Source organism: Neolamprologus multifasciatus, chromosome 23 (genome assembly GCF_963576455.1).
Source record: "Neolamprologus multifasciatus chromosome 23, fNeoMul1.2, whole genome shotgun sequence".
Taxonomy (NCBI): Eukaryota; Metazoa; Chordata; class Actinopteri; order Cichliformes; family Cichlidae; genus Neolamprologus; species Neolamprologus multifasciatus.
Genome location: NC_140460.1, coordinates 19,022,539 through 19,035,211, shown reverse-complemented (window position 1 = coordinate 19,035,211; position 12,673 = coordinate 19,022,539). Strand labels below are relative to the sequence as shown.

The following is a 12,673-nucleotide window of genomic DNA, read 5'->3' as shown; positions in this document are numbered from 1 at the left end:
TCTTTATATTGAGACAATGACTGTACTCTTACCGATAAATAAATTGTAAAAAACAACAACAACAACAAAAATCTGCTAAAATGTTGAAAATGCTCAGGAGGAATCTACGGCACTGGTCAGGTCAACCACAATAGTCAGAGCCTGCACCAGCGCAGTGTGTAGTTACAAAGACACACTTTAGGATATGCTGTAAGGTTTCAGAGGGGCGTGTGGTTACAACGTATCTACAGTGTAGCTTTAACACAGAACTAAAAATCCCATGTAATTTTACACTGCAAACAAAATAACATAAACTGCTATATACCCAAGAATGACTCAATCTGAAGCAAAAAAACAAACAAAACAAAAACCTGACAGTAGGTTAAACATAAGAATCCAGCCATGAATAACATAACTGAACCTTAAAATGTCTCAGATTTCAGCCTGTGGAGCTGTGACCTGCAAGAAATGCAAGTTAAAAATGACTTAAAGTGAATCATCACAGTCAGACTTGTTTGGTTAGTTTGAAAAACTCATTGAAACAAGCCAAAACTGATCACCTAAAAAACACCTACTGAATGATCCTGAAATAACGTGTTGGGACTTTTTTTGTTTTTAGCAGAGTGAACCGAGCGTGAAACAAAACAAATCGGGACTCTGCGCTTAAAACTTTTACTTTTAAAAATGTGGAAGAGAAACCGCTGATGGTTTGCGTGTGCGACTGAACGGGCACGCTTGGCTTTCTAGAGAAAATGAGGGCAGCGGTTCGCTCAGTTTAAAAGGAGAGAAGTGCACCCAGAGTTCAAATGTGTGTGTGTATGGGAGATACACACACACACAAACAGACACACACACACACAATGATGGAGAGAGAGCACAAAAAGGAGAGAAAGAGACAAAGAAATTGAGCGACTTCAAGCGAGTGAGATCAACTGGGAAAAAAAAGGCGTGTGTTTTTATGTCTTTGTGGGTCTGTGATGTGTGCATGTGACTGTGTGCGTGTGCATGTGTGTGCGTCATCCTGCAGAACTCTCAGGAAATCCTCTTACCTCTTGGAGCCTCGGCAGCGGCTGCAGTGGGAGTTCTTCCTCCTCCCCCTCCTCGCCTCCCTTCACTCTGCTGGCAGCGTTCCCAACCCGCCTCATCTGTCTTCTTCTCCCCCTCCTCCTCTTTTTCTTCTTCTTCTCCCTGCTGGCCTTCTGCCAGCTCCTTCTCCACTTCTTCTTCATCTCCTTCTCCTTCTCCTCGTCCTCTGTCTCCCTCTTTCTCTTTCAGCTCCAGCTCGGAGAAGCGAAGCATGGCACGCTGAGAAAAACAGAAAAGCACATATGAGAGTTTGCGTCGGTCGAGCCTGAAACACAACTAAGTGTCAACATGTTGCTTTAGCCTGGAGGCGTTTGGACCCTCTTGACCTTCATTACACATCTTAAATTTATTATTTCCCCAGAAACCAACCAGCACTCCTAAAGCTGGATGGATCAGTACATTAATTAGTCCACTTATTCTAATTGATTTAGCCAACAGACAGCAGCTTATTCAATGAAACAAACAAACACACAAAAAAACAAAAAACAAGTGAGCTCAATAAAAAATGAAGGATAGAGGACCAGTTGAAAATTTTGAGATTGATCAAGCAGCAAAGTCTGGAGATAAAAATGTTAAATGTCCACATTTATGAAATAAACTTTTTTACAGCTTGATACAACGACTGTGTTGGTCTCTGTAGCTAATGTTCTCCTTTCTAACGACTGTACTCAAAGTTTGCATTCTTAGGGATGTGGCCTCTTTGACTGACAGGTGGGTGGCGACACAGGTGGCTCTGGCTGCTCAGCTATCTGGAGTCCTTGAATTGGACCTCTGGACTATCTAACCAATGATGCGGCCGCTGTGTGGTTAACTGTACTAACAGGGAAGAACACTGAGCTCCAGTTTTTGATTTTACTTCACACTAATTTGAAGGTATCTGTGTTTGTGTGTTTGTGTGATGCTTCCATACGGACTGTAGATGCATCTTGCAAAACAAACCACCTGATATGAGGAGAAAAATTACAACTTGACCTTCTCGTCCAAAGATGGTCATTTCTGGCTTCAGAAAACCAACAGGGCAACAAAGTAAACATTATAGTAGTTTTGATGCTTTAAAAAATATAGTCATAAAGAATCTTTTACATGGAGTTTATGCAGTACATACTGAGTTGATACCGGAGTTTTTAGAACCATCCACACACGGTGAAGCAACATGGCAACCAGAGATGTAAGAAAGTCGATAACATTTATTGACTTTTCGTGATAATGAAGGAAACATTTTCTGGCGTTGGATTGGTCTAGAGTTAAATTGTTCATTAAGTTACACAATTAAAGCGACTACCAATAAGTGCTAAGGATACCGCCAATATATGACTGGGTAGTAAATACTAGAGGGTTACCTAGGCAACCAGATTGAAACCCTGTGTGGACGGGGGTTTAGGCCCATCAAAACTGGAGTCATGCAGCATTACTGTTTTGTTTCCATGTGAATATACAAAACCAAACAACCAGTACAGCACAGGTTTGATCTGTTTTCCTTGTTTTCAGTAATACATATTATTAAATGTAAACATTTCAGGAGTTTCAAATGAGGTAACTAAGGATAAAAGTGATCCCTATGAACCCAGAGCTGTGGTACTTTCAATATTGACCAGCTAACAAGCACTCGGTGCTGCTCCCAGGCAGACTTCCATGAGCTAGCCAATCAGAAGAAAGTGAACTTTTAATGAGGGCTTTAAGACACAGGACCCTAATACGGAGTGTGAACTGAGGAGATACATAAAGGGCTAGTATATAATACATGCGGATTATTCTGAACTGTCATTCAGAGTTACTGCAGTGGGTCCAAAAATAAAGCACAGTACTGAAAATGAGCACAACAGGTCCATATATCTGCTTTTAAATGATGCCATCTGCAAATGAGTTTTTAGGGAAAATGTATTTCCCTGAAACTACAAACAAGTGTATCTTGGTATAGAAATATACGCAAGTAATTTTCAGGTAACATAATGAGCCCGCTAGAGGTTAGAGTTTTGTTTATTTGACAAATCTTAATCGTTTTAGTTTTTGGGCCAACTTCCAGCTCTCAGGAAGAAGAGCTTCTGCTTTTGAACTGGATCCTGTTCACATTTGGTATTTGACCTCTTTCAGTCAATATTTGTAGGATTGGTCCCTAAAAAAGAATCAGCATTTGGTCGCCATCACCTTCCCTTCTTGACCTCTAACTCCGGACTTTCAGTGATCCTCACAGGCGGCGGCAGCTGTCGGCCAGAGGTACTCACCTCTGTTTCTCTGTGGCAGCTGGAGCCTCGAGAAGCTTCATGATTTCACTGCCTCAGAACACAAACACACCACAAATCCTAAACACTCAGAAGTCGCTCTGTGACCCCTCGACTCTGCTGCTTTGAAAGATAAAAAAATACTCCCTGCTGGTATTGCAACAGACAAACGCAGAGAAATATGTGAAGCTGCTCCAAACAAACAGTGAACAGGTGCTGCTGGGATGAAGTCCAGAAAACAGCATCATATTTTGGAGAATCTTTCTTTCCTTCAAATGATCAACCAAAGGCAGCAAATTTAATGCATTTCTGTAAAATAACTGCATATGCTGTTAGTGACCAATCATTTATCACCAATTAAACACACTCACACTTTGATTCCTTTCAGGAAGCTTCAAACACAACAAAGTCCCTCAGTTCTTCTCCTCCTCACAATCTGTCAGATTGTTGTTGTTTTTTTCAGTTCAACTGGAATCACAGTTTGCTTGCAACTTTTAGCATTTACACCTCAACTCCTTTCAGCATGTTCATCTCTTTTCATTTTTTTTTTAAACTTCATCTAACCTCTTTCACCTCTAACACTTTCAAACTCAGCGCAATGATTTTGAATTTAGGATTTTTAAAATCAGTTCATTCATTCATGTGAACTATGGATTAACAGTTCTGTTTGATAAAATCATAGTTCAGTGTTGGTATTTATGTATATGTCTGTCTCCACTTGGGCTTGTTTAACGTCACCTGTACGTAACTTAATGGTCACCAAAGTTTTTATCCCTGCGTATTGTGTGACAGAATTTTATTTGAGTCACCACAAAATACAGAATAAGGACTTTGAAAAAACACTGAAATCCTGGCAAAAAAATCTATTGGGTGGGTTTTTGGTAGGTTTCCTGATGGTGATGCCCCCTTTCCTGTTCCAACATAAACAGGAAAGGGGGCATCACCAACCTGTTCCTGCAAAGTTGGCGGCGTTAAATTGTCTAAAACGTCTTGGTATGCTGAAGCATTAAGACATTTCTTTCACTGGAACGAATAAGCCCTTTTCCACTTGTACCTACTTGGCTTGATTCGATGCAGCTTGACTCAGTTTTGGTCGTTTTCTATTTCAATGCAGTCACACAAGTACTGTTCTCTTAGCAACCCCCAACCCAGACTCATCCATTAGATTGCTAGACCGTTTGATTTGTCACGCCAGAGAACACTTTTCCACTGCTCTAGAGTCCAGTGGGAGTGTGTTTTACACCACTGCATCCACTTGGAAACCCATTCCATGAAGGTGTCTGCCATTGTTCTTGAGCGAATCTGAAGATCACATGAAGTTTGGAGGTCTGTAGCGACTGACTCTTCAGAAAGTTGGCAAGCTCTGCACTCTATGTGCTTCAGCATCTGCTGAGCCTGCTGTGTGAGTACTTAACTCCAAATGTTATTTTCTTTACATGATCAGATTTTCTTATTTACTGATTATTACCTAAACCTCCGTAATGTAAAGTTTTTATTGCCTTTAAAGAGTTATTAATGGCATTAATAGTTGTTTTTAATTTTTTTTTTCTGTGCTTAAAAACAATTTGTCATTTGAGATTCTTTTAAAGACAGAGTTAGTTTCATGGCCATTTTAATAATAAAAAAAGACCTCGGCTTATTTTATTACTTAAATTCTAACCACTGGAGAGCTTTCTTGCAGTGCTCATCTCAAAAATCGCTTTATACTCCTTAAGTATTTTACCATCGCCTGCTTCTCCCCATTCACTGTTACGTTGTCTTTTCAGATGCTGATGTTTAGGATATTCGGTAGCCACCAGCACGTGATATTTTCTTTCAGAATTTAAATATTTGCCACTCCTGATCTGCTCTGTTACCTGAACTAATATACCAGAAACAAATCAAGAAACCTCCAATCATGTCTGAAAGACATTTTGTTATGATCCTAAAGAAGAAGATGGATGTTTACAGCTTACATCCCAAGATGCACCACACTCATTTCTGAAAGCTTCATCTTTGGTTTTACAGGCTTGTTATGCCCTTACTAACCATTGGTGCCTGCTCCCCTGATCCGCTGCCTGACATCCTGGTATTAGTCACTCACCTCACTCTGCCCTGACCGCAAACCCATTTTAAAAATTAATGGCCCGTGAAACGATCTACAAATCCATCCAACGCTGCCGCCCAGAGCTGAGAGCACCCAGGGGCGTAGGAGCAAAAATGTGAGTTAATTTGAGCATCACCGGCACCCTCCTTCAGGAGCCACGATTGACTGAGCAAACAGCTTTGTACAGGGAATAAACAGATGGACAGGAATCACCCAGAAAACACATGAAAACATGGAGCCCAACATGAAGAATCAGTGCAACAATAAACCTGCATGTGCAACAGTAATGGCTAAATGTAATATTGTGTAATTAGTTTATCTGGTGCCTGGGCTTCAAGTGTCACTTAAAAAAAAAAAGTTAAAAAGAAAGTTAATAGAATTTTACTGAAAACACCAGACCCTGAAGTTGTTGTTTATCCTTGTGGAGCTGTTGGTTTAATGCTAAACTCAACACTGTAATTAATGAAGAATGGAACAAAAAGAGACACAAAATGAATAAAAATAAGTTAAAAACGACCATAAAGAAATAAAAAAAGACCAGAAAATGGCGCAAAATGAAATAAACAGAAAATGATCAGAAAGCGATGCAAAATGATCACAAAGAGATAAAAAAAAAAGAAATTGAAAGGCAAAATGACTGTAAAACATATATAAAATGACAACAAAGACAAAGAGAGATAAGAAACAGAGATAAAAAAGGACCACAAAAAGGCAAAAAATGACCATAAAACAAAGAGACGTCAAATGATGACAAATTTAGGCAAATTGACCACAAAAAACTTATGCAAAAGAAAGGCAGAATTACTGTAAGGACATATAAAATGACAACAAAGATGAAAAAGTACTACAAAGATACAGAAAATGAACAGAAAGAGATAAAAAGGACCACAAAAAGAAAATGACCATAAGACGGTATAAGGACCATAACAGAAAGAGTTAGAAAGTAGCCACAAAGAAAAGATGGAAAAATGACTGTAACAAGATACAAAGTGGCTACAAGCAGATGCAAAAAGACATTCAAGAGATCCAGAAAGATGAAAAAGATAAAAGACGGAAAATGTCCATAAAAAGATACAAAACAACCACAAAAGATGTCTAGAAAGAGATCTAAAACAACAACGAATAGATTTAACAGAAGTGTGGTGCTTTTTGGGCTCAACTGTTCGTCTCACTATCTATTTGCCTGAATGTGGATATATATCTGAAAACTAACATATTAATTATAGAAATATTAATCACGTTATTTTAGACAGCTAATATTTTATTTTGCGTCCAAAATAATTCAATAGCTTTACATCAGCTGTAATGTAAAGTATAGGCTTTCTAAAGCTGCCTGTCTGGAAATGTACTTCATTTATTCATTTAGCAGCTTCCATCAGTAAAAGAAAAAAAAATGACAACAAAACACTTAAAGAAGTCAAAGCTAATCTGGGACTGCAGGATGAAGAGGAGGACTCCTTAGGAAAAAACCCCAAAACAAAACAATGAATTCATCCTCTTCCATCTACTGAGAGGAGGATGAAGAGGAGGAGGTGAAGGAGGAACAAAGAACAGAAAGAACAGAAAGCAAAAATTATGTTCAGAGAGAAAGATGAAGAGAAAAAATAGAAAAAGCCAAGATAAACATATAAAAATAGAGACAGAAAGGAAGAAAAAATGCAAAAGAGACTTCTTCCTTCCTTCCTTCCTTCCTTCCACTGTTTCCTTCACAGTTTGGGGAAAAACCATCAGGTTAACAGTCGCCTGGAGCCACAGAGCCGCTGAGTTATCCTAACTCGACCTCAGCTCGACCGCAAATATCAGCAGGCAGAAAAGAAGAAGAGAGGAGGAGAAGGCAGCCACTCTCCTCCTAAATACCTCCTCATACCTGACCACTCTTCACTGCAGATTCAAACAAACCTCCTCTCCCGATTTACGATTAAAATCCCATATTATGTCTGCTAAGTCTGTTGTTGACATTCTAGGTTGTTTTTCTTTGTATGGTTGGATTAGATCTGAACACTCTATGATCAGGATTAACAATAAAAAAACAGAAGCATTAACAATAGACTCTGGCCCTGTGAACGCAGCCGAAAGTGCTGATTTCTTTAAATGCAGACCAAAAATCCACCAGCTGAGGCTAACTTTAAGGTTGTGGCTTATAATTGCTTTTTAAAGCAGCATTTTACTGTTTCTGTCTTACTTACCTCCTCTTTTACTGCCACATCATTGAATTAATTCAAATTCAAAATATTTTTCACTCATTAGCCACCTCATATAAGCCCATATTTACATTCAGTTTTTGTACATTGGGTCCTGTATAAACAAGGTTTAAGTGATTTGACTGCGCATGAAAGCAAAAGAAACAACCAACAATGAAAATGAACTTTAGAATCAGTTGGAGGGTTTTAGTTGTTCAGACACCTGCAAACGGTGATTCTATTCGAACGTTCATGTCCTTAACTGTCCACCACTTCCACAATTGGGGTTTAAAACTGCTGACGCTATGCTGTGGTTGTTTTGTTTTTTTCTTATTGAACAATCAGTTGATAAATCAAAACCATAATTTAAAGACCAGCGCTCTGCAGCATATGCTGAGATTCAATCCTCCTACGTAAAAGCCATAACAATCACAGTGTTCTCTTTTTACTCCTCCTGCAACTTCCAAAGATAATTTGTAGGTGGGAAGCTAGTGAGGGACCGCATCCTCAGAGAAAACCAATTCCTGCTTCCTCCTACAAATATCTCCTTGGCTGCGCATCAGCAGGCAAAACTGACACATATGTTCATGTTTAATTTCTTAATAAGACCCAGAAACACCACAACAGTTGAGTTAAAAGCTGCATTCCAACCATATTTTAGCCAAAATGGCAAAGAAACTTCGCCACATATGAATGTTCATAAAAACATATGATAAGGCTTTTTGATGCATGCTCAATCATCCAGCTAAGGAAATCTCAATTTTTTAGGCTATCATAATGTTATAACTGCACAAGAAATTATTGACATGACCTTCTTTCAGGCACAACTTATTATTTGGTAAATATTCTCAGTCTCCTGTGCATTTCCCGGCTCCAGGACTTTATTAGATAATGTCATTTTTTAAAAAGCAACCCTGGTTTAAAATACTTTTTCCATGTTTACAAGAAGCTTCACACTGTGGAATTGGACCACAGTGAATGGGGAGTCTGTTTCCTTTCAGTGAGTGTGACTTAAATTACCTTAATGAACAGTAAGCTGAAAAATCAATATCAGAAAACAAACCCAAAGAGGCAGCAGTGGTGTAATCATAGCACACCAGACCACCAGAGAAAATCTGATTTGCTCTCTCTGTCTCACCATACCATCATTGAATAACGAAGGGATGAGGACATGATGCCTTACCTGAAGTGCTCTCTGTTCTCTGCTCAGCTTGCTCGAGTCAGCGTAAAGCTCTGTGGTCACACATTTGAATCGGTCTCCCACGTAGCCAGATGAATTGGCAATGCGTTTGGTGAGGCCAGAGACACGGGATTTGCTGTGACCATCCTCTTCATCTGCCAGAGGATCCACACAGTCTTGCATGTTGAACTCCTTCTCATTTCCACAGCTAATAGTAGAGGAAAGGTCTTTGTTAACTAATAGCTCCAGCATTGGATCCACTGGCATCGTGTTCAGACCATCACTGGTTGGTGAAAGGTGTTGACAGGTTGGGCCCTGGATAAAACTATTTCCATATGTGGGAACCCTGAGGGTGCTGCTTGCACCGGCTGTTTGGTAATTTCCAGAAGGCTGGCTCTTAGAAAGGGATCTTCCATAACTCTGACTACTAAACTTTCCAAATGCAGGAGCTCTGGGATTAGCATTTGATTGTACTGCATTGCAGTTTTCACCATGAGGGCTGTTGCTCCTGTAGCTTGTAGGCATAGAGTTAACATTTTCACGAGTTGGGCTGCTGAAAAGTTTCGGTTCAAAAGTTGGTGCCCTCACAGTCAGATTTCTGCAGCATGGCCCAACAAAATTTCTAAAATTTGGACTGTTTGCATTTCTGTTACATGATGAGGGGCATCTTGGGTTGCTGTTGGCATATAGTTGGGCTCCTTCAGGTGATGGCCTGGAATTAAAACTTCTGCATGCTGGAACCTGAGGACTGAAGTCTCTACTACTCTGTCCCATACTGCTGTAAACGGGACTTTCTGATTGAGTGCTGCCATGGTGAGCTGAGCTCTTTGGGCTCATTGTACAGACTACTCCCATGCTGTTGTTGGAACTAGTACAATCACTAGAACTATTTTCTCTGCTTCCAGGAACCAAAGAGCTTACGTTTCTGGTAGGGCTTTGCTGAGGTTGAATATTTTTACAGCTTGAAACTTCTGATCTAACCTCACTTGTAACACTTTTTCCACCACCAGTAGCATTTAACGTTTGATTCCCAGAACCAGCAGAGGCTCCAGTTTTACATTTTCTAGAAAACTGCTGTGGAGACGTTCGGGCACATCGCATTGTCTCCTCCTCTGCGATATCTGGGAATGGACTAATTGCCTCTTCCTCCTCCTCCTCTGGGATTTCCACTGTGCTATCTTGACCAGTAGGAGGAGGTGAGGAAGAGGTGTGATGAGAAGTGTGGGATAGTGAACCTAGTCTCTGCTCTGTACCTTGAGTTGAAAGGATGCCTTTTGGAGGCCCTGGCTCTGTTTCTTTGATTTGTACATATTTGGAGAAATCTTCTGTTCTGGTAGATGTAGAGCCACAATTACTGGTGGAAAAATCATCTTCTGCCTCATCATGCACCAGGTCAATGCAAACTATATCATCTCTTATGGCAGACAGGCCTTTACCTGAGGCCTTGGACTTGTCTTTCTCATTGTCACGTGTGCGAGAGCTGTCAACATCTGGCTTTTCTAAAGTCCAGAGTTTATCCTGGCTCTTGGACCTGATCTCCAGCTGTTCTTTGCTTGTAAGACTTGAATAATTTGAAACTGGAGTTGAGGTAATCTCTTGAGAATTTGGATATGAATGAACTCCATATGGGAGGCCGTGTCTTGGTGGAATGTTAGATGAGTAAAAGCTGCTGCTACCGAGTAATAGTGGATGCGGGTACACATGTCCTTTACTTGCTATTGACAGTCGCTGCATGGATATATTTTCTGCAACTGAGTATGGGACATAGCGATTAGTATAACCTAAGCCAGGAGGAAGATAGGAATCACTATACATCTGGCTAGAGCCATTTCCATTTTCTAAACGAAATGGCTGCTGATGCTTAGTCTGGCTCTCTTTAACCTCTGGCTTAGCAGAAGTTAAGATTTGTTTTCCAGAGTGAGTTTCCCCTTTGCTGTTTGTAGGGACTTTGTCAGAGTCAGTAGGCGGGACTTGTGGCCACCCAACTTTGGCATTTAAAGAAGGACATGCTGCAGAAGGTTGCCCTCCTGAGACAGTACTGGAAATACTGGCTAACTCAACTCTCTTAGAGCCAGGTGAGCCAGAAGGGTGCTGTTGGTGAACAGTATTGTCCACACTTCGGTTTTTCATAGACTGAGATCCTCTGCTGTGGTCAGAGATGACAGCAGAGGAAGGACCTGGAGTAGCCCAGCTGGGGCCTGCAGTGCTGATCATTTCGGGATGATCTGAAGTCTTAGCTGATGTGCTAACAGTTCGGGTTAAACTCTCTTTGAGCTGTTGGTCTTGACTAGTTAACAGCTTGTAATGAGATGGTGGCACATATCCCAACTTGGACAGGGCTTCTAATCTGGTTGGGAATCCACTTGGAAAACCTTCCATCTCTTTAGCAGACAAATCCAAAGGTTTTTCTCTGGGGTTTTTGGCAGCCTTATGAGGTCCTACTCTGTCCAGCGATGTCTTTGCAGGTGATATACACTTTTCTTTATTACTGCAGTCAGAGGTGACATCTTTGGTTTTACTGCTGCCTGAGTGTATAGGGGAGGAGCGCTCAGAGCTCATGTAAAAAGGGTGACACACTGAAATTGAGGTTGAGGATAAGGAAGTGCTTCTGCTAAGGGACTTTTGGAGTTCTGCAGAACTGTTGCTGAGATGGTGGGGTGTTGGAAGTGAGGAAGAAGAAAGGGTAACTGGGGATGACTCTAAGGCATCAGTACCAGCTGAGCTGGAAACATGGGTGCTACTGTTTCCACCAGTAGTTTTGCTGAGAGTATTTTTGGTAGAAGTGGTCTGAGTGGACTTTCCACCACTGCTGCTGCTACTCTCATGTTGTCGCTCTGTATGGTGAACAGCGTGAGCTTGGGTTTCCTGATGAATCTGAGGACTGGTGCTGAAAGCAGAGGGTTCTTGATGTACCTGAGAACCAATGCCCTGCAATGTCTTGTCCTGGCAGTGGGGTAATGGTGAAAGTACCGTAGAAGCTGGGGTGGTTGTAGAAATCCTTATTGGAGGGCCTAGTGGAGAAGAGATATGGGCCGGTAAATAAGGAGGCAGGTAGAAAAGTCTCTCCTCTCCAGGCGTGCTGTTCCCAAGCCTAGAGGCACACAAAGATTGGTATGCCAGCTGTTGGTGGATGAAGGGTGGCTGCTGAGACAGGAATGAGGCCTTGTATGCCATGTCCAGGAAGGGGTACATTGTAGCATCGGTATAGGGGCTGATCCAAGGTAGTCTAAGAAAGCTACTGGTACCATTCAAACCCAGCTCTGGCTGTTTGTCACTGGATCCTACTCTGCGGTCCAAGCCCAAGCCATCACCTGCTGCAGCAGGAACAAGTAAAGGTTTCTGCAGTCCTGGTGCTGGGCTTTTATACAGTCCAACATATCCATTTGCAGATTTCTGGCCTTCAAGCAGGGATACATCTGGTTTATACAGGAGATCATAGCCAAGTGGCAGTGAGGTACCAGGCTCCTGGGGTTTTTCAGAAGACAGAGGATGGATGCCAGGATAAAAAATTCCTCCATGGGGGCGAAGGTTTTCCCCCACCAGTGCATTGCGGTCAATACTAAGGGCAGCTAACGGGTTCATCCTGCGAGCTGCACTGGCATCCACCTGTAACAGAGAGTAAGAGAAAATAATGAATAACTGTATTCTATTGTAAAATCCTCAAGAACTGCTTTCTACAATAATCATTAATTCTGACTAACAAAGTCAGAAAAACTTTCATGCACAAAAAAGGAAACAACCTTTCTGATTCTCAGATTGATACAGAAAATGCTAAGAATAATAGCACATCTTTATATTTGAGTCAGGAAACAGTTTTTGAAATTTTATCTTGTAATATTTTGTGATCCATTTCTTCATACGACATTTTGCAATGTGATGCAGCACACTGTGAAGCATTTAGTTGATACAATATTTTGTGATTAAATTTTGTGATCCAACTTTT

At 41.0% G+C, this 12,673-nt stretch overlaps 1 protein-coding gene across 2 annotated transcripts in view; it reads right to left on the bottom strand.

Moving 5' to 3' along the window:
* The window catches only part of LOC146491395 (BCL-6 corepressor-like), a 70,324-nt gene that overhangs the window by 35,098 nt on the left and 22,553 nt on the right, over positions 1–12,673 (bottom strand). For both annotated transcript variants that reach the window (XM_085152744.1, XM_085152743.1), the window contains 2 exons: positions 8,734–12,336; positions 1,029–1,284 (listed from right to left, as the gene is read on the bottom strand). In XM_085152744.1, the coding sequence (XP_085008870.1) occupies positions 1,029–1,284; positions 8,734–12,312 (3,835 nt within the window). In that variant the 5' untranslated portion in view covers positions 12,313–12,336. The remainder of the gene's footprint in view (positions 1–1,028; positions 1,285–8,733; positions 12,337–12,673) is intronic.